Source organism: Pleuronectes platessa, chromosome 21 (assembly GCF_947347685.1).
Source record: "Pleuronectes platessa chromosome 21, fPlePla1.1, whole genome shotgun sequence".
Lineage (NCBI taxonomy): Eukaryota > Metazoa > Chordata > Actinopteri > Pleuronectiformes > Pleuronectidae > Pleuronectes > Pleuronectes platessa.
Window position 1 is genome coordinate 5671305 of NC_070646.1, and position 25289 is coordinate 5696593.

At 41.2% G+C, this 25289-nt stretch overlaps 2 protein-coding genes and 1 long non-coding RNA gene across 5 annotated transcripts; 2 read left to right on the forward strand and 1 right to left on the reverse strand.

Annotated features, from left to right (window-relative positions):
* The first annotated feature begins 2469 nt into the window (after nucleotides 1–2469).
* On the forward strand, nucleotides 2470–12050 carry LOC128426365 (synaptic vesicle membrane protein VAT-1 homolog). The gene is made up of 6 exons (XM_053413210.1): nucleotides 2470–2967; nucleotides 7616–7823; nucleotides 8690–8860; nucleotides 8995–9084; nucleotides 9839–10077; nucleotides 10845–12050. Exons 1-6 carry the CDS (start codon nucleotides 2668–2670, stop codon nucleotides 10926–10928), a joined length of 1092 nt encoding a protein of 363 aa, XP_053269185.1. The 5' UTR covers nucleotides 2470–2667; the 3' UTR covers nucleotides 10929–12050.
* LOC128426367 (uncharacterized) lies at nucleotides 9558–16639 on the reverse strand. The gene is made up of 3 exons (XR_008333259.1): nucleotides 16073–16639; nucleotides 10817–10981; nucleotides 9558–10099 (listed from the first exon to the last, which is right to left on the reverse strand). It is a non-coding gene; the product is annotated as an uncharacterized LOC128426367 (long non-coding RNA).
* Nucleotides 16283–22366, forward strand: LOC128426366 (probable phosphatase phospho1). Of its 3 annotated transcripts, XM_053413211.1 has the most exons (3): nucleotides 16283–16425; nucleotides 18501–18567; nucleotides 18639–22366. In XM_053413211.1, the coding sequence occupies exons 1-3, from the start codon at nucleotides 16352–16354 to the stop codon at nucleotides 19479–19481; spliced, it is 984 nt and encodes a 327-aa protein (XP_053269186.1). In that variant the 5' UTR covers nucleotides 16283–16351; the 3' UTR covers nucleotides 19482–22366. The 3 variants fall into 3 exon arrangements, with proteins under 3 accessions (XP_053269186.1, XP_053269187.1, XP_053269188.1); XM_053413212.1 differs by lacking the exon at nucleotides 18501–18567; XM_053413213.1 differs by lacking the exons at nucleotides 16283–16425; nucleotides 18501–18567 and adding an exon at nucleotides 17095–17733.
* Nucleotides 22367–25289: the final 2923 nt, after the last annotated feature.

Sequence of the window (25289 nt, forward strand, 5' to 3'; positions counted from 1 at the left end):
TGCAGCCCGGTTTCCTTTTGGACGTTTCACAATAAAAGGCAAATATACTCAACGTACCCTCATAATACTTTACTCAAATGTAAAGTAATTGATATGGCCAAAAGTTAGATCAAGGTGAAATCAGTTTATATCTGTAATAAGCACAATAACTGTATTGTTTATACGTATAATATAATATTATTAGTATTATTAGTATTAGTATTAGAATTATTCTTGTTGGTGTTGTTGCTTTCATGCTTTAACTTTGAAGGCAAACCCCAGGTACTTCCGGTTTCTCTCTGGTTGACTCAGTGTTTTCGACAAATCTGCCTGAATATGAACATTAACGTCAACTCACACTTTAAATGTAAATATGTATTCACTTAACTTCTCCATCTATATAACTGATGTTAAATGCTGAACTATAACGATAACAACTCATACAACAGAGAAAAGGTTAAAAAATGTCAATGATGTAAAACCTAGAGAAAACAATTATAACAAAAGGAACAATGATCTTTAAAAAAGAGATTCAGAATCAAATTGACGGAACGTTGCATTACAGTGAAAGGATCCGTTAAAGAAACAATCTCAACAAAGAAACCAAAGAATCTAAAACAAACATATGTATTAGTTAAGATCATTTTGTGAGCTTATTTGAATTGTTAACAGTACAATGAATTGTAACTCTTGAACTATCAGAGGGATGTGAGCTGCTGTGTTTGCCTGCAGCTATTTAAATTTTTTATTTTATTGAATTATTTGCTTTCTTACTTAATATATTGTGAAAGAGTCGCAGATTATATAAGAGCATTCTTCTGTCTTCTCCTTTTCACTCAAGATTTGAAACTTTGTGTTTGCATTTAACTGTCGTTGTCGATGAATGAAATTTATAAAAAGCTGATCGATACAGAGCTGATAATAAAAGATACTGATTGTTGTCATGTTGCACTGCAGTGACAAGTGTCTGCAGATTTAACCTGAGTCACCCTCGACGTGTTACTCATTTCACCACAATATCACCTCATCACAGTTTATTTGTCATCAGTAAAAAAAACACATAAATGAGCAGAACCCAACTTTTCACCAGTGCCTTAGCGCCATCTACTGGTCAAAAGGAAGAAGTTGCTACATAAATGTACTTGGCACAGTCAGGGGCCCTTTACTTTTTTTTTCATGAATTTCAATGCTAAAGCTGATTTCAAATGTACAGATTCAACTTCGTAGTTTGTTTATTTAAACTTTTTAGTTTTTAGTTAGGTTTAGACTCCAACATTAGAGCAATAAAGATCATGATGGAGTTTATTTTTTAAAGATTTTACTTTAAAACAGATCACAAAGGGTTTGATTTGAATAATGTGTGTGTGTGCGCGTGCGTGTGTGTGTTTGTGTGTGTGTGTTTCTGCAGACACACACCTTCCTCTCAACCTCAATAACAGAAGTGTAAAAATCCAAATCTGACCTTTCAGATGTCTTCTCAAAAGATCCTCTCACGTTCCGTTCACTTCCTGTCTCACAGCGACAATGACAAGATGAGAAAGCAGCTCCTGTTGCCGGGGGCAACAATGTCTAAGTGCACGATAGGTGATTCCAGCGAGTAAATGTCATTGTGAAGGATGTGGCACAGATGTGAGCCTTAATATTTCCCCCTAATTATCAGTCAACCAGATGTTCCAGATGTGTCACATACAAGCCCAGAGAATGAAAAGATCCTAAATACATTTATTTTCAAATAATGAATTGTATCAGTGAACATGTTTTGTGATTCTCAAACAAGAGTCTTGTGTTTCTTCTCTCTGTGAGTTAAGGTTAATATCTCTAAGTGGAGGTAACCCCACTCCTGACAGATGTGTTTTACTGCATGATAAGGAGGGGACGCTTGATTTGTCCACATCTGTAAACTTGAGCTCCTGATAGACAGACAGAGGAGTGGAGCTGCGTGTGTTCTCCTCAAGCTGTGGCCTCAGATGATCCCAGTGCTCCCTCCCACTGCTCCAGTGTCCGAGGTTTGAATCTCCCCACAGCTCTGAGCTGCCAGCAACACATCCCTGTCACTGTCTGAGTCAAGGTGGGAACACAGCTGTGAAAGCACAGGATATTGAACTACAAAATAAGATAAAATCAAGTTAAATTAAATCCTTTTTCGACATCTTTGTTTGTTAGCCTTGTATGTGAAAAGTTTGGATTTCCAGGCTCAGTAATGTTCATAAAATTCCTGTTTATTTCCTTTTTTCTGCTAATTTCATGTGATTTCCTCTTCTTACTTTTCAAATGTAATCTGAGGGAGTACATGGCATTTCAATATCTACTTTGGATTGATTTAAAACAATTTTATATTGGTCAAATTAATCAAATACCTTTGTTATCATAGTTTGTTTGGGGGATGTCTCGATAAACCTCTTATTTACATTTTTTCAAACACGCTCCATTATCTTATTGTGAAAATCCCCCCGGAACTTGTATCTCACTATGGCTCTATTGAGACTTGGGTACTTGTTGCACGCAGCGCGCACAGGAAACCTCAGACTGTCAATCTCCTCCTGCAAAGAACCACAGTCTCCTCAGAGAAACCTCCTATCCCTCAAAGTTTTTACCAACCATCAGGCTTCTTCCACTTCTTCACCGGGTGAGGCTGCAGCATCTGGACTGAACCCCCCCTCCCCCAGAGTCACATCACACGTGTCCATCATGTCTGGAGAAAAAGCTCGTGAGGAGAAGACCCCGGAGGGGAGGCCGCCCCCCTGCCGGGCCCTGGTGCTGACGGGTTACGGCGGCTACGACAAAGTGAAGCTGCAGGTGACGAAGCAGGGAGACGCGAAGCTGGGGCCCGGGGACGTGCTGCTGCGCGTCAAGGCGTGCGGGCTCAACTTCGCCGAGCTGATGGGGAGGCAGGGTCTGTACGAGCCGCTGCCCGCACCGCCGGTCATCATGGGGATGGAGGGCTCCGGGGTCATCGAGGCTGTGGGGGAGGAGGTGAAGGACAGGAAGGTGAGGAAACACCAACACACTGAGGGATGAAGTTTCCCCCAGCATTCAGACACAGCATTGTTTTACTGGAAGGATGGAAGTGGGGGTTTGGTTGTGGCAATGTGCATCATATATTCTGATTCCTGCTCAAAACAAGCTGCTGGTCTTTTCCCAACACATCAACAGGGTTTTTCTATTGGTTTTTCTCTCAGTCAAGTGAAAACCACAGCATCACTTCTGTCTTTATTTGAAGAAAAGAACATTAATAAGCTCATCTGACTTCACAATCGATAAAAAGGTTTAGATATTAATATTTGTAGAGTTTGGACAATTGGAGCTTTGTTCACTTTTAAAAAAATCTTTTTTTAGCATCTCCATGCATGAGGTGCTACCTGCAGGCTACTAAAAGTGTCGCTCATTAATAACTTATCTCTGTCCAGTCCATTAACGTGGATAATGTCACTCTGCCGCTATGACTATTTATAAAGCTTTGATTTACAATGTGTCCTTGAGCTGTTAACAGTAGGCTCCATTGGCCTTGATAAGAACTTTCCAGAGTAAGTCATTTATTAATACTGATTAAAAAGTGTGGAATCTTTTTACTACTTGTTTATGCTGCTCCTTCAAATCCACAAATAACACAACATGAGCCCAGCTTTAAAAGCCCCACGTGTGTTTTATTAACACCTGATAGTGTGAGTGATTTGCAGGCGCACACACTTTGATCTCCTTCCTGCAGCGTAGAACCAGAGGCCTTGGGCTCCACAGGTTAATTGCACCGGTGTAATTTTTTACCGCCTCGATAAAAGCGTGGAAAGTAAAGTGACTCACTGCAGGTGACCTCATGCACCCCTTACAATTCAGACGTGGTGCAAAGTGAAAAAGCAGCACAAGTCGCAGGAGCTTTAACACCAGGTTCATATGTTCAGTCATGCGTAGAGAAGATGGGAAACGCTCCAGTGAAAGAGGAGCAGAGGTGAATTATTAGCTGGTGTTTTCAGGAGAAATGAAGCGTGCAGAGATCACTGTTGTGCATCCTCCCCCTCAGCCTGCGCCTCACATTCAATAACATCACGTCAGAGTCACAGAGCTACGCATCTGGTTCACTGGTGTCAGGATGGAAAACATAACATTTTGGTGTGACTCTGGATCAGGGGGCTTTGTTTCCTGCCATTGTGTTCTGTTTCTAAAGCTCCTCCCTCAGTGTCACTATGAAATTCCCCTCCTCCTCCCCTCAGTATGCTCCAAACCCACTCCTCTCATTCCTCGCTCCATCCATCTCTCCATTTTCGGAGAACAAGAATCTTATAGGGGAGTGGTGTCATTCCAACACCTCTTTTTCTTTTTTAAGGAAGGAAGGAAGGAAGGAAGCTGCAAAACACACAGATCCCACAAAGCCCCAGATGCACCAGTGCAGGCATGAAAGATCCAGACAAGGGTTGAGGTGAAGAATGTAAAAACGTATAAGAGCAAAAAAAAAAAATACAAATCGGCTGTGTTTAGCAGACAGACGTTGGCAGATGTGTTTTGCAGGATCCTGTTACAGTTTGTGTTTTCGCATCAGTCTGTTTGTGCGTCATAGCTTGATCGATTTTTGGAGTAAAAGGGAGTAGGGAGTAAAAAATAAATACAATACTGATGTATAGGCTGATTTGGCCCTTCGGGGGGGCCTCAAAAGGCAAAAAGGTTGCCAATTAAGTACTGTAAAATCACTTGCCCATTTAATATGAAAAGCAAAACTTCACAAGATTGCATGAGCTAACCAGCAGTGATATAGTTGCATCACCATAACCTCAGGCAACAGGTTGGAGATTTCCTGACCAGCTTGCAAGGACAACAATCACATCGCAAAACATACCGACGTAAAATTGTTGTATTCACCACAGAACCATATTAAGTGTATTTTGCTGCTTCACGGTCCTATACCACTCTTTGTATTGTAGCTATGTTGTTTGTGAAACAGCCTGGATACACTCTGGAGCCTTTTTACATATCACACCACTGCACAGGCCACCTAGTGGCTCCAGTGTGGAGTATTACTGCCATTCAGTAACAAACAAAATTGTTCCTTAGGAAGGAGTGGTCTGAGGGCACCATGAAATGGGTAGGAAAAATTATTAAATATGCAGTTAATATATATTCTGTTGTGGATTACTCAAAATATTTGTGGCATGTTTGCTGTAAAATGTTGTTTGGTAGTTGTCCCAGTTTGTTGCCACTGTTGTTGGGCTAGTCATGAGACAAAATCATAATGTTCATTTTATTGCAGTAATGCTTTGTGGAATCACAAGATATAGAAAAAACTATAAAAGCAGATACGTGAATCATTGAGAGAGAGAGAGAGAGAGAGAGAGAGAGAGAGAGAGAGAGAGAGAGAGAGAGAGAGAGAGAGAGAGAGAGAGAGAGAGAGAGAGAGAGAGAGAGAGAGAGAGAGAGAGAGAGAGAGAGAGAGAGAGAGAGAGAGAGAGAGAGAGAGAGAGAGAGAGAGAGAGCAAATGAACAGCAATAAAGAAAAGTCAGTTTCATTTTTTTTATGAACAACACTGTCTATAAAATATTCACTGCACATTAACCAGGTAGGATGATCAAGTTCTTACTTCACTCTCTGCAATAAAGGTCCAGCACACAAACAATAAAGAGTTAATGTATATTCTGATGTGGATTACTAAACATATTTTTGGCTTGTTTGTTGTGGTTTAAAATGTTGTTGGGCTAGTCATGAGATCTTCATTTGAAGGACTCTATGCCCGGGGTTATGTCCATGCAACAACGTCAGTGCTGGTTGGTAAGCCTCACCCTTAAGACAGAAGAATCCCAACTATTCCTATCACTCTGTTTTTATAACGGCATTACAATTACTGAATAACTAAATGGACTCGTTACTTTTGTGTTACTCGGACAACAGGCAGTTTATGATCTAACGTCATTTCTGTTGCCTTTCACACCTACAGTCAGAATACAACTTGCCTGTCATTTAACAATGTGTTATTGTGGAAAAAGGCTGTCATTCACTGTAATTATATTTGGCCCATGATGCATTGCGATATACAGATAAAACTGTAGAAACAAAAGTACCTGGAGCTATACAACACAGAAATACTGCTCACACTAGTCCCAGCGGCTGTTTTTCTCCAGGATAAGTATTTAGCCTTTGACTATAGGTGCGTGTGATCGGAGTATTGTAGAACACACAAAGCAAAACATCTGCTGTGGCAGGACACGCTCTCTCTTGATCTGCTATTGGCATGTCTCACACAGTGTTCTTGTTTCCATGCACTGATACCAAACAGCTGGAGAACTGTAGAGTTCTGGCGCAGGTTTTTGCAGTGACGGATTCAAACAGGCTGCGCCCCTCCACACACACTGTCCCACTTCAGAGAGGATATCAGGGAAGCTCACGTCAGCTTTCCAGTAACTGACCTCAGCCCTTTTGACTTTGCTGAGATCATCCAGAGGTTTTAGGGTGTTTCACAACATCAGGGGTTAAGAAATTCTATGATTGTAAAAACAGAGGATAAAGATGTGGATCTGGTCAGAATTATTTCACAGCGACAGACTTGTGTGTGTGTGTGTGTGTGTGTGTGTGTGTGTGTGTGTGTGTGTGTGTGTGTGTGTGTGTGTGTGTGTGTGTGTGTGTGTGTGTGTGTGTGTGTGTGTGTGTGTGTGTGTGTGTGTGTGTGTGTGTGTGTGTGTGTTTGTCTGCATGTTCGTAGGCGGTGAATATTTGTCTATCGTCATGAGTGAATGTGTCACAGGAAGTGGTGCAGCGCTCATAAGGTCAGACGTCCTCACTGTGCACTTCACTGTTATGACAAGCGGCACACAAACACAGGAACAACATTTTTGGCAATCAATTTCTAACATACATATGTTTACAAGGTAAATAATATCTATACAGTATATAAAGACGTGATGACAGCTCCCCAGAAGTGAAGCCAAAATATCCTGGCTGCCCCCTGGTGGTCTGGATCCAAATGGCATCATCAGCGAAAGATGGCCACTTTCAAATCCACATTATTCTGGAATCATTTTACATAGTAGGAGGAAGTGGAGTAAAGTCTATAGCCATACATGATTTTAAACTAAATATCTTTAGGTTCTTTACTGTTCTTGATTATTATTAAATAAGAACGTATTCAGCAGAACAATCAATAACCAATAGTGTCATTGGTCATTAGTTGCCTTATTGTCTGCGGTCCTGATGAATGAGGTATCGAGGTATCTGCTACTGATGAATGTGGCTGTTGACACAGAGCAGCAGCTTGAGAACTGAACCTCACGTCAACGACACAATCACGTCAGACGACCTCCTGCCGACTTGACCTCAATCTTCCATCTGAGGGCACCAGATGTCCCACGGGGGGGGGGGGGGGGGGCAGCTTCAGTCTCTCTAATAATCAGGAGCAAAGTGACACAAGAACCTGAGCTCGAGGAAGAGGCAATTACCCGTCCCTCTCTTTGACATGTTCACAAAACATCCGGCTTCTTCTCCAAAATCCATTCGACCCTTTTTCACCTGTAATGCAACAGAATCACGTGGATTGGTCGTGCAGCTATGGTTTGATTTTATGCCTCCACCCAAACGCATTGGGTGTGAACACATTCCTTTTTGCAACACGTCCACTCAGTAACCTTCACCCCTGCACCTTTTCTGTCTCTCCTCCCTCAGGTGGGAGATCGTGTCATCGCGATGAAGCGCTCCGGCATGTGGCAGGATGTGGTCGCCGTGCCCTCTGACCTCACCTTCCCCATGCCAGAAAATATGAGCTTCGAGGAAGGCGCCGCCATCCCCGTCAACTACATATCGGCCTACCTGATGCTGTTCGAGATGGCCAACCTGAAGCCGGGCAAGAGCGTTCTCGTCCACATGGCCGCAGGTAAGACACATACAGTACAGACATTTAGCACACTGTATAAAACAGTGAGTAATACTGCAGAATTTAAACCATGTTTACCGAATAAAATCACTGTCTGATGAGCAAATAAATTAAGATTTATTAAATTAACAATATAAAAGTATAGAGATTAAAGTTAAATGAATTTCCCTCAAGTTTCCCCAAAGTCTTCTGTCCCTCCTGTCTCCTGTTGGTTCGACATGTTTTTTGAATGTGGCACAGAAAAATGAGTTTTGATTCTAAACTCAGTTTGATTGGTCTCCTCCATGATTTAATAGTATCGACAAGCATGTCTCCCAGTCCAATGGGCAACATGTGAAAAGTGTTTCGGTGCCGAGAGACGCAGGTCACCGGTGAAGACGTGGGCATGGTGGCTATGGAAGCATCGGACAATTCAAAAAGGGGCTTTGGCTCCGTCACAAACATGAGTCATTTTCTGTAGCTCATAAATAACCTAGGTCTTAGAGGTGTCACATCAGAGTTAATTATATTATATTTTATTATATTAAATTGAGCAAAGGGAATTATACAAATGCGCTGAATTTACTTTCATGACATGACAGTTGTTTTACCATAAAGGCTGTGAATGTACAGTATGAGCCCAGGTAAATGGCAGATACATTTTTCAAAATAAAAGCCTTGTAAAGCAAGTGTGTAGGAAGTGATCATTCTCTCAGATCAGCTCTGTGCTACGGCAGCAGTTTACAGCCTGAGCCGTTTCACTGTGAGATGTTACAGAGTTTTAGAGAGAGAACAGAGATCGCACAGAGGTTGATATGCTCAGCTGCTGAAAGTGGAAATCCCTGCAGCTCTCGTGTGTGTGTGTGCTGCTGTCTGCACATCTGTAGGTGGCGTAGGTATCGCTGCCACCCAGCTGTGTCAGACGGTGCCGGATGTGACCGTTTTCGGCACCGCCTCAGCCTCCAAGCACGAGACCATCACGCAGGGCGGCGTAACTCACCCCATCGACTACCGGACCAGAGACTACGTGGAGGAGGTCCGCAAAGTCACTCCCAAGGGTGAGAAAGGACGCTTATCACACTTCTATCGTGCAAACTCTATGTATTCTTGTTTAAATCTTAACAGCACTTCTGGCATTTTGTTTTTTGAACGTGCAAAAACCCTTCACCTCCGTCTTGTCGTCTCTCTGCAGGTGTGGACATCGTCCTGGACCCACTTGGTGGCTCCGACACCCAGAAAGGCTTCGATTTGTTAAAACCCATGGGGAGTCTGATAGTCTTTGGTAAGACATTTGGAGAAAGAGTTTCATGCATTTTTAGAATCTATTTGCGCTGATTAAATCTTACTAATGCTGTTTTCCATAATCTCATCACAATATAAAGGTCTTGAAGGATAATTTGGTTTTAGGTTTTCACATTTTGGCCTTCACAGCATCTCTGTCACGTCTAAAATACATATTGCTCAATTAAATAGGGAAGAAAATTGCTTATTCCTCCAAAGCAAACCGTTTAATTTGTGTGAATATGATGAAATACGGGTCGTGTAACACGTTTCCCTTCATATAATCAAAATCCGAACGTTTCCAGACACCAGGGATCCCCAGAGGTCCAACTGAAGCTGTCTCTCTTTTTCTTTTTGGGCTTAATTCTAACCAAGTGTTCAGTCTGCAGTTATGTGATATGTGGCGTAAATGATGAATGAAAGGAGACACAGGAGATTCTCAAGCTGGAAAAAAAACAAAACAGCTTTTCCCCGTTAAGTTTAATTGAAATTCCAAGGTCACAGTTTTATTGACATTTCTTTATGCACATCCTGTGGCTCCTTTTCCATTTATACTAGTTGTGCCCTGAGGTTGTGTTAAAAGTGCACACATCCCAAAATAACATCCGGTGAGTTGAGGCCAAAAAAGGCAATTAAACTAAGCATCATATGTCTCCTTTAATTTGGAATGTGCAGGTATTTTCGGGGTGGGAAGACTCCACTTGTTTCCTTCTCTGTGTCTGATTCCTGTTCTGATTTATTGTTTGGCATTCCAGGCGCAGCCAATGGTGTGACGGGCCCGAAGAGGAACCTGATGGCGCTGATGAAGCTCTGGTACAACCAGCTCTCCATCAGCGCCTTGAAACTGATGCAGACCAACAAGGCCATCGGCGGCTTCCACCTGGGCTACCTGGAGGACGACGAGCTCATCAACAGGACCATGTCGGAGCTGCTGGAGCTCTACAGGCAGGGCAAGATCAAGCCCCGCATCGACTCCTGCCATCACTTCGAGGAGGTCAGTTACCTTACATGTAAATCTGAAACGAGGAATAGACACTAGGAGCATAGTTATGTTTTCCACCTCTAAAAGTCACTGTAACTGTAAATATGTCTTGTGTTGGTGATTTGCTGCACACAACCATTAGTTTGACCTTTTGGAAATACACTAGATTTGCTTAAGTATATAATATTTAAGTACTTATTTTGTATTTGCTCCTCACTCCATCTCCACTAAAGCGTGTTGTGCCTCACAACCATAGAAAAGCTCCTCCGGGTGTTTTCCTCTATTCATTCCTGCAGGAGATGTGGTACTGAACAGTCGCTGCTAGGGGACGCTCTTATTGTTGTTGTGGCATCCACTACTAGGAATGTGTGTGTGTGTGTGCGTGTGCGTGTGCGTGTGCGTGTTTGTCTGTGTGAGTGTGTGCATAGCTTAGATATTTGTTTTTATCTCAACATCATCATTAGTCATTAGTGTGGGCTCATGTAGTCACTGCAGCACTGGCCCAATTAATATCTTGTCTTTTAGATTTTATATGCACCGAGAAAATATAATCTGAGGCCCTTATTTGGTTATTTTTAAACAATAGATACAGTTTCAAGTCTTCCCTCAGACACCTTTGACGTGTCCATTAAAAAAGTATTCTCATATTTTTTCTTCTAAATGCAATTTTAGAGGCTAATTCCTGCACAGATTTGTGGACATTATAGATATTGTGGGTGGGAGTTGTCTCTTGTTTTGGATGGAAACTGACCTTGGGTTCACATCCTGTCTCTGTTCAGGTCGCTGACGCCATGAGGCGCATGCACGAGCGCCAGAACATTGGGAAAGTCATTCTTCTCACCGAGCCTAAGAAGAAGGACTAGAAGCCTCGGTCCGACGCTGGGCCCGGGGGAAAGGCGGAGAAAAACTGAAGCAGCTGTCGGTAAAAGAGAAGAAGGAGGCGACAGAGGAAGTCAAAGCAGAGAAAGATTGAGTCAGAGTGTTTATCTGAGGGAGACACTTCCTCAACAAGGTTCCCTATTGTTTAATCGTCCAAAAAAAAGGAAAGAAAAGAGAAGAGATGCAGATCTCTGTCAGTATTTCTAAATGTTTATAAAGACTTATTGTGCAATATTTCTAAAGTGGAGTGTCTATGCTTTTAACACTTATAAATAAAAAACAACAGTGCACAGCTCAATGTGCAGACTCATCGTGAATTGCAGCTATTGCAAAATGAAAGGTTAAATAAGACATTTCTCTATAGTGATCTTGACAATATCATGAAATGCTATTTGTTATATTCATAACATTTTAGATGAAGTATAGAAAGACTGAGTAATCACTGCAAGTATGAACCACCCATGGAAGATAAAAAGCCTAATGAAGCCCTCCCAATAAAGGTTTTCCAGGAATTTAGATTTATTCAATTCAAATAACATTGAGTAAGAATGTTTTTAATTTCTGATTTCTGTAAGATTTCAGACAGAGTATAAATATTCTTACGGTGACCACTGGTTCTTAACAAGTACAAATACAAGGCCTGAAATAGTTTTCAATTATCCCAAATTCAGATTCTCACCATGAAAATGTTTCTACTGAATTATCAGTGCATCATTAGTCTCTTTCTGATTAAGTTTATGTGATGAACTAATCTCTTTCTAACCAGCTGGTTAATGAACCTGTGGAAATACAAGTTCCTGCGTTGTGTTTTCTTGGAACAATGTAAAGCGATGTAAATGTGTTTACTCGGAACAAGTGTATTTTGACTTTCGGTTGTGTATTTCCATCAACAGTTTGGTCTTCAATTTAATTTGAGGTGGTGTTAAAAGGTCTTAGATTTAACTTGTTGTACAGCTGTAGACACCATGTGTATGAACTGAAGAAGAATTATTATGTTTTTAACAGTGTGATGCATGTGACATGTTTGTGTCTGTGCTGCTTTAAACATTCTGGGTCGTCACACGTGTCAAGAAGATATCAGTGGATATAAAAACAATGAAGATGTATATTTCCTGCGCTTTGTGTTTTTTTATTCAGCTTTTCTTTCTGAAATCCGTCCAAGTAATTCAAATGTCATCAGAATACATTACTGAGACTTGGTCGTTTCAAGTGTCTCAGCACAACTGTGAATAACATTTAGCCGAAACTTCCCCGCCTTCGTAATCCCTCCTGGACTTTCCTCTAAACAATGTCCCACTGAACCTGAGCTAGAAAAAGTTTGAAAAAAAACACGTGGTAGAAGGTTTTATTCCCTTGATGCTTTTTAAAATTATTTTCTTGGCTAAAAATTCAAAGTGAATCATGTTTACAGATTCCTCTTAAATATATATATATATATCGTATTATACATAATCATCCCTCTCTTATATGCATTTTGTATTTCTGTGCTCAACCAGCATTTTGAATCTTTTGCAGCTTCTAGTGATGGATTACAAAGCTTCCTTCTTATGAATAGGGCAGATTGGGATCAGTAATGCAGATGTTTTGTCCAGCTGTGGCTGTAATTCAACGCTGTGACGACTCGGCAGAAGAGTTTCCCCTCCATTCAGCTCCTCACATTCCTCTCTCTCCTTCTCGGTCTCTTTCATCTCTCTCCCTCTCCAGCCCATGTTGTTTTTATTCCCAAAGTTACAGATTTTATGTTTTTATGTTATTTACATCTGTGACATGTTTTTCTTCTTGTGGCCAATTGGACAAATATTGGGAGGTTCCTGCCAGGTTCCTTTCTCGTGGTATGAGGTAACACCTGATGTGGATTTAAAGCAGGAGCTGGACTCTGATTGTGATTATGTGAATTTCATCTGGTTGCAGAAATCCCAGGTGCTTGAGTTTTACTTTGACGTCCAGTTTAACTATGGATTTAACAGAATGTGACATCTGAGCAAATTGTTCTGGACATCGGTGAAGTTAAAATGTGTAAAAAACACTTTAACTTGATCATTTGACTCTTTGCAAACATCCAGAGATGCTAAATGAATAGTTATATTCAAGACAACGAGTAAACAGTCGGAGAAACACAACAACAATGTGGTTTTCAGAATCCAAAGTCTAATATATCAGGAAAGTGTTGTTTTAAATCAGTGATCTGCTGAAACATATATTCGAGTTATTCACTCATGCAGTGAGCGACCTCTAGTGGTCAATTTAAAAGAGTAGGAGTACGAAGTACAAAGTGCTACACAAAATAATAACAAATGGTTAAATAACAGAGGGAAGAACATAAATAATGATGGTAATAGTTGTAATAATAATACTTTAATGATAGAGATAAAAGTCTTAAAAAGCCTGACAACCTTTGTGTATTCAGGAATATTTTTAGCTTTTAGCAGATTTAAAATTTCTTGTGTTTTATAGAATAATGCTGCCTTTCTTAAATTATAAACACCAGTAATTTACGTTTGTGTTGACTGGTCATGCTCATGTGACAATAACTTGCCTGTTTCTTATCTTCATCTGAACTTGTGAATTACTGATATTGTATCTGTCCTTGATGATTGGGTCTTTAATTAGATGATGACGTACTGACTTATATCACTATAGGTTATGTAAATGTGAAGTATTTTGTGCAAATTAATGAGCAGAGTAAAAACTTTATTCAATAACTAGATCCCGATGAATTCAGTCCACTGAAGCTTATAGCCTCTGCCTCACTTTTCTTCGTATCATGATCCTAAATTAACATAATAGGAATTCAGAGTAAAAAAAACAAAGAGAGTGAGAGTGACCGGAGCTCAGTTAAGGTTTGACTGTCATTTAATGTCAGTTGTCGATAAAGAACAGAGGTTGAGCATCATTCATAAATATGCATGTCAACCAGCAGGGGTCCTCGTGGGTACAGTGCATTCAGAAAGTGCTGAGATTCCTTCATATTCTTCACATTTTCTAATATGTTTTGCCTCTTTTCAAATTTGGCTCTTATGTTCAGTTTTTCATTCCTTCATTTATTTTTAATTATTACTTACATGTAAATTTGCACTTAGACTCAAGGATTCACAGGTTAAGTTTGGGTGCTCATGGGTCCTTCATCATCTTTATCTCAAGTCACCATTAGATGAACTGACTAGATCTCACAGGTCAAAGGTCACAGGGAATACTGCACAGGTTGAGGTTGAGACGATGATCTGCATATTTGACAACTCATAACAGGTAACCACAGAGGTTGTTTGTATCTATGTGCCACTCCTGAATAACTGAGCATCTTCACAGTTAAGAAACCGTTTAGACGTGTTCTTGTTTTTCCAATAAATGAGTCTAGACCAACTGTTAGTTAAAGAAAGTGGTTGTGCAGGCTGGTTAGTTATACAAGTCTTAACAAGGAAACACATGATAAAATAGTTTTCCCTTTTGTGAAATTAGCTAAATGTAACTTGGATACACGCTGCTTAGTTTTCCTTACATTTTAAAGCATGTAATAAAAACACAGAGATTTGCATTTGCTTTAATCTGAACCCCTGAAGTGAAGAGGTTTAGATATTTGCACTTAATGCAGAATAAGCTTCTTTTTTTTTCATTATGATGAATGTAAAAGTCTGAGGTGCTCATTCCATAAAAATGTAAACTGTAAAATCTGCGACCCAAACGTGACTTTCGGCCTCAGACTCTTAAACATGCAAGTGGTCTCCACCCTTGATAAACCTGATGTCGGGCTTCCCCTAAAACTAAGACACAGATAAAGAATCTTTCTCAATTTAATCCAAAAACCTATAACAATCTCTGAAGATTTTATGTTTTATTTTTCTATTCAAACTTTCTCAGAATATTGGTTTATCCACAATGAGGGAAACCAAAGGCCCTAATGACGTGGTGCACTGAACACACATGGACCAAACCATGATTAACAAGGGTGGAGAGGCTGAGACGGCCGGGTGCAGTGATAAGATTGTGGTTATCAGCCCCTTCCCCTTCCCCAGTCAGCAGAGAACGTGACTCTGGCTGTTTATCTCACCAAGAGTTTCTCAAGCCCTTTGCACGGCAGCTATTTTACACAGTCTTGAGAAATAAGAAGATGTCCTTTGTTTAACCCTCAGCTGTCTGCGTGAAGAGGTGGTCTGTCCTGCTCTTGAAGCTCCTGCTGAGCCAGGACCAAAATAAAATGCCCTCATGTATTTATGGACTGACATTTCCAAGCTGAGGCAAAAGGACAAAACAACATTGAACTCATGGCTCAGAGCAGCAGCTGAGTGATTGACAGTCCCGTCAGGTAATATTGGGTCTGTTAATATTGTTGACCTTAGGGTGATTACATTAAGGGACAGTCATGTGACTGAGATACATGTTACACAAGGTGGAAACGCCTGGGTCCAAAAGTGCACCACATAAAGACAACTTAAAACACTTAATTTATATATTTAGAAAATGTATATGTGTATTCCTGATTTCAATATGTTTGAATTTACACTTTGTTCAGTTATAATTGAAGTATAACTCACCTTCAAGTTCATTATTTTAATTTATTTTATTTCAAATTAGCTCAGCTCTTACCAAATATTTGAATCATTCCATAATGTTTTGTTTTATTTCATTTCTCATATTTGTGCTCTGTTGCTCTGTTTAACTGTTTCCTATTGTTTTGATTTCAAATCTTAATTTTAACTTGAAGGTTTAGACAACTTGTGTTGATATAGTTTTAAGAAACATCTCAAAACTTTTTCTATGATCTTGCTTTTAATAAATGTTATCCTTTTTTAAACACAATTGTCTTTATTTCATTTACTTATTCTTATACATTCGACTGGTTTTATGTTTTTATCCTACATCTTTCTTTTATTGCAAAAATTTTCATCTTGGATCTTTTTTATTTCATGTCTTTGGTTTTACTGTAAAGCCATTTTTTATGAATGAAATGTGCAGTATAAATAAAATGTATTATTGTTATTATTACTATAATATCATATGTCAAGAGTTTACCGTAATGTCAGTATTGTTTCCCAGTAATAAACCCATATGTGTCCAGTATTTACAAAAATACCTTTATTTCTCTTTTCTCATTTATTTCACTTTTCTTTTAGAATTTCAAGTTGTCTCTCACCTGTTGGGTTTTTTCTTCCACTTTGCATTGCACTTGCATTATGAACCAGTAAGATGTCAACACACTGTGAAGCATTGCTCGATTTCTCCTTTTGCGCTTCTCTTCCAATCAATTCCCTCCAAATCGTCAATTCAAGGATTTTCTTCTTCTTATCTGCGGTGCTTTTACTTTGAAAACCGGAAGCGGATGTGCTGCCCTGTGCACCGGCTGACTTGACGTGGTGGCTTTAAATGGGAAAACCCTGTGTGCTGCTGAGGGAGTCTCCTTTAAAATATCTGCATGGTGACAGTCTGGTCCACTGCTGCCGGAGCCGGGCACCGAGCCTCCCATCCCCGCCTGTGTGTCCAGCACCGGTAGGCCTGGTTCTCTGTCTCTCTGTCTGTCCTCCCCTGTTTGTCTCTGTGCTTGTGTTGTCTTCATCTTTTTCCTGCTGCAGCCGGTCAGACTTAATGCCTCCTGGCGCTGTAATGACTTGCATTGGTCACCTCTCCAAACCGGAATAGCTGTGCAGGGTTAAAATTAGAGCTGCTTACAGTGTGTAAATATGTGGCTATTAATAATGCAGCTGCAGTGGGATGAGGGAGAAAGAGAGAGAGGGAGGGAGGGAGGGGAGCGTGTGTGCGATCTCCCTGACTGCAGGTTACAGGACGTTTACCAGACCAGCTGCATGATATGACACTGACCACCAGCTGACTGAATAAAATGGTGTTCAAGCAATGCAAACGCACAGCGCCCCCCCCCCCCCCCCTGAAAACCCAGAATATCAAACTAAAATACATTTCATTAAATTTACAAGCACCTAAATATGTTTGATTTTGATTAAACCTTTCACTTAAAATGGTAGATTTTTTTTCATTGTCAAAAATGTTTTTCTTTAGGTCAATGTCAATGTGTTCTTCTGATGCCACTGAGGCCTGAACACATGTGACCTCTGCTGCAATGATTCGTGGGTTGTTGCATGAGTCGGTTTGCGTTGGCATGTTGTGTAAGATATTTCTCAATCAGGGCTGATCTGGCTCTGTAATCTCAACGCTGTCACAGCATGGAGCGCAGCTGTCAACTCAGTGACGGGGAGATTATGTTTATTTGGGCCTGTGACCCTCTCTGTGTAATAGAGGATATCTGGATTTTTCCGACCCCCCGGTCTGTTGATGCAAGAAGTACTGAGACCCTTGAATTACTATGAATAAAGAGGCAGAATATTTATCTACAAATAGAATGTGTACTTCATTTGCTTTCTTCTAGTGAGCTGGTTTCTCAAAACGGATTAGGTCGAAAACACTGAAATGGGTCAAATCCCAAAAGTTCACTTGAAGGAAATTATTCGCAAAGATAGTTTCTCTCTTTCCGGCATTTTGGGTTTGTAGTAGAAATAAAAAAGAAAAAATTAATACATGTTCCCAATTAATCTTTAGAAGTTTTAAGTAGCATAATACAATTCCTCAAGAGTAGAGACGGAAATCGTCTGGCAGAGTAGAGGGTTAATTTGCTTTCAACACCCGGCCACAGATGGTTTGTCCTTCCTGCTCGTATTTGTTCCACTTATGGTAAAAGTATGCTGTGACATAACTCTCCCTCACTTGAGTTACAGCATGTCCGCCGCACCAGTGAGGGCCTTGAGCTACAAATATATCGGCTGTGTAAATATGGAACTGGCACAGGTCTGAGATCATATATAAATATATGAGATGGGGGTTTCTTATTTTTGCCTCTTTCCAGGAAAAAGCAAGTGTCTGTGGGCAGAAGAAAGGAAGTGCACGACCGTGAGCTGTTTATCAGATTCTTACTCTGTGATTTGGACTTTTCCTTCAAAGATGTTGGTGGGACATTAAGGTTTTACGGTTGTTTTCTTTCACTAAGTGTAACAGACATCCTGTTTACACTTGAGAGTCGTACGAGTGTGCGTAGGCAACTGGACGACAACGAACGGAACAACATTGTGATTCCTCAGCTGTTGGTCTTTAATCTCGTGTGCCATGAGGGTCTTTTCTTGGATTTACTGCACTGTTGAGTTTAGTGGTTGATTACTCTGAATATGTTAAGCTGAAAGAATAACACTTGTTTCTGACTTTTTCAGAGTTTTGATTTAACTCCACCCAGGCTTTAGAAGAGCGATCACCTCAAAGGATTCATTAAGCAAATAGATTCTTACTCTGTCCATGTTGTCAATATTCCTTGTTGTCATTTTTCTTTAATGTCACAGTAACAGTGGCCATAGTTTCCTTTGAAGTCTTAGTCTGTTGCGAAGGTGAAAGACGTCCAAGCGTCCTCTCCCTGCGACCGCATGAGGTCCCAAGTTCGCAAGTGCTCAGGCCAGCACAGTGATGCTTGGCAGACCTAGTTTAAAATTTGTTTCCTTCCTTTCCTCTTGTAAATAATTGTTTCCCATGTATCCTCTGCCATAATTAAGAGTATTTATGTGGTTTAGATGTTTCCTTAATGCATGCATGGTTACGTGCTCAGCGGCATCCAGCCATAAACGTTCTATTTTTAGAGTAAGTATTACCAGTAAAAAGCTACTGTGCTGCTTAAAACTTCCTGACCTCGTACAATTTCCTTTTCTCAGAGAGGGACCACTCCCCAAGGACCAAAGATGACCACTCTGTGCGATCTGACCCATGCCGCGCCACAGGAACAGCGCTTTTTGGTGTTGTTCGACTTTGACGAGACCATCATCAACGTGAGCAGTGATGATGCAGTGGTGTGCGCGCTGCCGGGCCAGCAGCTTCCCGAATGGCTGAAGAACTGCTTCAGGGAGGGGCACTACAACGAGCACATGCAGAAGGTCCTGGCCTACATGGCAGAGCAGGGTGTGTCAGAAGACGGCATTCGTTCGGTGCTGGAGAAGATCCCACCGACACCCGGCCTCCTCAATCTCTTTCAGTATCTGCAGAGCAACCAGCAGGACTTTGAGTTACTGGTGGTCTCCGACGCCAACATGTTCTTCATCGAGACGTGGTTGGAGCATGCCGGCGTGCGTCCCCTTTTCCGCAAGATCTTCACAAACCCGGCCAGTTTCGATGCAACCGGCCAGCTCATGCTGCTCCCTTTCCACTCCCACTCCTGCTCCCGCTGTCCTGACAACATGTGCAAGCAGGTGATCATGCAGGAGTATCTATCGTACCGGCAAAAGGAGCGTGGTGGTACACCCTACCAGGGGGTGTTCTACATCGGTGATGGGGCCAATGACGTCTGTCCCTCTATGGCTCTGGGACCCAGGGACACAGCCTTCCCCAGGAGGGACTTCCCCATGCACAGTCTGCTGCAGGGGATGCAGCAGTCGCAGTCGTTCAAGGCAAACATGGTTCCTTGGGCCAGTGGTGAGGACATAGTGGACTACCTGAGGAAAATAATGAAGGAGAGACGGGATCTGTGTAATAGAGGGGATGAAAGAGTGGAGCAGATATAGCAAAGGTGCACAGACATCAGGGCTGGCGAGCAGCAGCATATGCATGATTTTACCTCAGCCACACTTGGTAAAACTTCTGAAGATGTAGCCAGTCAGTGTGAATCTATCAGAATGTGATGTTTTAGAGGAGTAGTTGGACATTTTAGGAAATACACTTATTTGCTTTCTTTCTGAGAGTTTGCTGAGCAGATCAAGTTCACACTCAGTAACTGGTGCCATCAGCTGGTTAGCTTAGCATAGCGCAAAGACTCAAGCTCACTAAAGTACTTTTTAGACAACTATGGAAAATTTTAAAAATAATTGGGTCTGGATATTTTCTCGATCTTGCCTTTCACGTATGAGGAGCGCTGCAGGAGATTCTCTGGGTTAGACACATTCCCTAACACCAACAACAGGCAAGAACATGCAGGTGGCCTGACATGAATTCCTTTGGGAAGGAAAAGTTTGGGAAAATGTCTGAAGCATCTGATATTTGCATCCTTCCATAAAGCCCCTCCGGAACCCAGTGCATGTCTGAAGGGACACATCTCTACCAGACTCAAGAAGTACGGCAATAAACCCCAAGAGAAAACCCTCCCTGTTTCCAGTGTTGATGCTAAGCTAACCAGCAGCATCATGCAAGAAAAAGATTGAGCATATATCCAAAATATGTTAGCGTTCTTATAGAAAACATCTTTATTACATGGGTATTAAGTGCTTGGTGGAAGTAGGTGCAGAAACCCGACTCCTATTGTAATGCAAATATGTGAGATCAGTGGTAAAGATGAACAGGATTAATTCAGTATTGATGCACTAATATTTGAAGCTAATGTTTGATCAAAACGATGAAGGTCCTCTTCCTTGCTAAATTGGAGAGGGAACTAAATGCAGCGCAGTCGGCTCATTAAACACAACGGCCCCCTTTGATATGAATGTAATATACTTTGCATTTGAACACCTCACTGTGTCTGACATTAAGCTGTGGAAGTCCAAGGTCACGTGCACGGAAAACAAGCGCCTGGAGAACACCTTCCAAAGTGGAGGCTCTCCGTGTCAACAGGCTCTTTTTCTAAACACTTGACACTTCGTCCGAGGCCTCGACGACGGACGCATGAGTGGGATCGAGTGTTGTAGCGCGAGACGGGACAAAAGACCACGCGTGTTGAGTAACGCGGGGACAGAGATGGCGTAGAGGGGAGATAAGGTGACAGAGACTCAGGCAACACTGTCTGTACCTGCACCCGGCCAGTGCTGATACCTAATCTAGGCCTTGATTATAAAGCAGTAATCTACACCAGCACGAGATCCAAAGGGAACGCTATAGCCAAAGTGTACGCCTGCACTTTGTCCCCACTATGAAACCCTCTGTCTCTGGAACAATGAAAGAAACTATCATGCAAAGAACCAATTGATAAAATAGATTATAATTTTTGTTTTGTGAAGCCGGTAGTTAGCATACACTGTTCTTGTATCCTATTAAAACAGTGAGTGTGAGTATTGACAAAGGTTGTATGCATTGGGGAGGATTTGAATTCTCTAAAAAGTATTATATCTTATTTATGTTTGAATGTATTCCAAGTTAACTTAGAGTTTTATGAGATAAAGGTATATATTTAGTAAACTCAACATATAACCTCACTGAGACTCTCAACAGGGACTGAGAAATGTATTTTAAAATATGAAAAAAAGAGCAGTTGTATTCACCGAGTCTGTTTTTAGCCTTTTATTGTTCTGTTCAAATTCAGGGATTAGTGGAGTAGCGTATGCATGTGCTGTTTTCATTTTCCATCGCATTTTAAATTGAGAAGGACACTCAGATGGCACATACCTCCGCCAAGGCCCAACAGTCAACTGCACCCACTCGTAGTTATTAGTTTTCCGTTAAGCTCCATGAATTATTCTCAGAGAAATCAAGGGAACTGCTGCAACACTCCCAACGTTAAAGAAAATGACAACGTTACCTGGATCCACCAAGTTTCGTGATAATCCGTCGAGTACAGTTTGTGTGAGAGACGGACGAAACCAAAACCTTTGTGGAGATGATAACCGATCTAAATTCCTGCACGAGTTAGGGCATGTGTACTCTCCATTTGATTTGTTCTATCTATTTGGAGTTGTATTCCCTGTTAATACACCCATAAGTTCTCAATCACTGACGATGACTTTGTCAAGCCATTACAATCAACAATAAGAAACGTCAAGCCTTGAAAAACAACATTATGCTGCGTAAGTGCTGAAAACGTTTCCTTTAACCAGTGTTTTAATTTCTCAGGGAGTATTAGAGAAAGTTTTAGCAAGCAAACAGAATAGTAATAATTTATGTTTATGGAACTGTGATTATTTGCAGTCTAGATTCGCTGCTCTAAGAACAAAGTGTCTGTTCGTGATTGAAAATCAATGCAGTTGCAGGAGTTTGAGTTCTGAAACTCCTGCTAAATCTAAACCTGCTGTAATCCACTCGTTCTCTGTGATTAGGAGACTGAAGTTCTGTGATCTGTGCTCCCTCTGATGCTGGAATTACTGAAAATGTAACACAGGTACTTTAAGTTCATTATCTGATGAGACTTCCACGGAGTTTTGTGCAATAATTAAATGCTGTGTACATGATATGATGTAAAAGAGATTTAACAGATAGAATTAGACAAATGTCAAATTTGACATTTTCAGGGATTTGAAATTACCCCAGATAACCAAACTACAGTGTTTTACGATACAAATTTAAAATAACAACCAAATTAAAGTAGGACATGTGTTGTGACGGTAGGTCTCTGATTATTATGCTATATTTAGCTTTTCTTTTCCTGGTTTGCTATTTCTTTGGAGTTTTTACTTTAAATCAAGACTTTGGGTACATGTGTAATGCATCATTGTATCAGGAATATAAAGCCATTATCTGATTCACCTTGTTCTGCTGTGTGTTTCATGACTGTTATTCTGTTCTATTCTATTCAGTTCTATTCTTGTATTCTCGCACAGTTCAGTTCCTACTCCTAACCCATCGATTAGGCCCCTCAGCAAATAATATTTTTATAATTATAAAGATAACTCAGTATATATATATATATCTTTATTATAAACTACATAATTCCATGTCAAAACTGTGTTTTGGGAAAAGAGTCAATGTTTTTGAAAATAGTGGAGGATATGTCAGTTGAGTTTAAAAGAGGATGACAACATAGAAAAGCAGCATATTTAAGAGACATGACACCTAAGTAAAAGGGGCCAATCATTTATCATTATACTGGAATGTACTGTTTTTGCTGATGTCACTGGTTTAGGGGGAGACAATGTCAAGCCAGTGTCAGAAAGAAACTGAAAGAAAGGCACGCGCAGGGAAGTGATTTAGGAGAAGTGACAGTGAAGCTTGTTCTATCTGCTCTCACTTTAATTGGTGACATGTTGATTTAGTTGCAGAGACAGAAGAGGACAGAGGAGACCTGGAGTGAGAGGAGTCATCTGAACCACTTTCTCAACTTGCAGGACTTCGGACAGCCAGAGGACAGCGTGAAGACAGACGGGAGGAATTAGATGAGAGTGTATGAGGACACAGACAGAAGTGTGGAGGTGGCAGGGTCAGTGGAAAGACAGTCAGCGTGATGGAGGGAGCAGAGGAGAGAAGGACAGTAGCACTGAGCTGAGATGATATGAGAAGACAATGAGATGAATAAACATGTCACCACCACCACAACCAAGGCGGTCCCACAAAGTGGATGCAGACTGGTGGGTGCATGTAGATAGGAGATAGTGTATGAGTACATTACAGGGGGCGGCTGTGGATCGGGAGGTTGTCCACTAACCAAAAGTCCATGGTTCAATCCCTGGCTCCTCCAGTTGTATTCTGAAGTGTCTTTGGGCAAGCTATTGAACCCCAAATGGCCCCCTGCAAGTGTGTGATAACAGTTCAGCATCATTAACTATGAAGGACCACTGCTTAGGATTTAGGGGCATCAAGTGGTGAAGTTTCGTATTGCAATCAACTGAAAAGCCTCACATCAGCCTTCCTTTCCCAAGCTTGATTGAGAAAGTCTGGTGGCCTTAAAATGTGAAAGGCCCTGGTTTGTACATTCTGGGTTACTGACAAAAGATGGCAACATTTAATTAAAGTCCAGGTTGAAAAACAGCACTTCTTAGTTTCAGGTGATCATACGCAAATGAAAACATAATTTTGAAAGTTACATTTCAAATCTTCGTTGAGCAATAAAAAGTAAAAGGATTGCAGTGTGCACATTTCACCTGCATGCACTCAACTGCCACTTAAACATAATTGTCGTCAAAGATACGGGTCAATTAGGTGCAACAGGGCCCGCTTCTGCAAAAACCTAGTACCTGCAGCCAAAGCAGCATTAAATAATACATGATCCCACTTCTAACCCGGCTCTTTTAATGTCAGTCAATGTTTCATGTCAGTGAGAGGTCCATGATTGTTGCTGTTGCTACTATAACTACGTAGTATTTAGATAGATAGATAGATACATAGAAAGATGGTGGATAGAGGTCGCTCTGTTGTTTGTTTCCTGGGGAAAATGTCAGGCCTGATTCTTAGGGAATGAGAAAAAATGTATATGTATATATTATATTTAGATAGGCCCATGAAACCTTTTCAAAATAAATACCCTATTTAATTGAGATGCACCTAAATCATTTCATACTAAGGCCATGATTAGTAAGGAGGGGTCAGAGGTGGACATTTCTTTGTTTAAAAGGATCACAAACCCAAAAGTTTGGAAACGTTTTATAGCAACTGTACACACGTGCTGACCAGAGGATGGCGCCAAATCTCTATGTGCAGCGAGACACTTATTGTCAGTTACAAGTCCTTGAAGCTGTTGCATTGGATTAATAAGGAAACCAAGTGACACGCTGCAACATCAGCAGATCTGGCGTGAAGTCATGAAACCGCTCTCAGGGAGTATGTGACAGCCGAGGCTCCAGGCTGTGGTGATGGAGATGACGTGGTGCGTGCTCCGTGTCGTCATGTGAGTTTGAGAGGCCGCTGACGTCAGAGGGTAAATATGTTGATTCAGGTTTTTAACTTGTGAGGAACAAAGTCGATTTCGGGCACATTCAGCCTCCATCAACCTCTACGTAACCTCTCCTCCCTTTCTTCTATCACGTCCGGCAGTCCAGACAAACATAATCCAGGTGTCCAGCTCTGCATCCAATCACGTCCACATTGTTCTCTCTTCACATCTGATTTCATCTTTCTCCGTTTATTCGATCCCTCCGGTGATCCCAAAGCCTTTGTTGTCGTCGAGGATCATATGTTCTTTTGTAAACTCTTGATCTAATGATTTTAAGTAGATCTGAGGTTCTGCATGCTTTTCTTTTTGATGCATTTGTTTTGAAAAAAACCTTCCGACCTTTTATCTGCAGTATTTTTTCAGCAGGGAAGAAATGATAAGTTATTGGAAGAACATATAATCAATCGAGGCCTTGACTCCCTCTGCTGTCGTCCACCTCTTCTCTTTCCAACAACAGCCATCACTCTTCGGAAACCCTTCTCTGTTAGCATCTACAACGCTCGGCTCAATCGGTCCGACCGGGATTGATCCTTCAATTTAGATCCAATTGAGCCTGACGTTGTTAGGGGACAAAGTACATGCTGTGTCTATTATGGTCAAATAGGCAAAAGATAACTTGCTGCCAGACCCAATTTCCAACGACCTCTGGAGGTAAGTGAATGGATAGAAAACCCAATTAACATCAGCCGGCGGAGAACAATGACGAATTGTATTTGAGGGTCTCACTCGTGTTGTTGCTTCCCGTCAATATCCAGATACCAGCTGATGCGGCCGCTCCCACACCAATACACACACTCTGCTGTTGAAA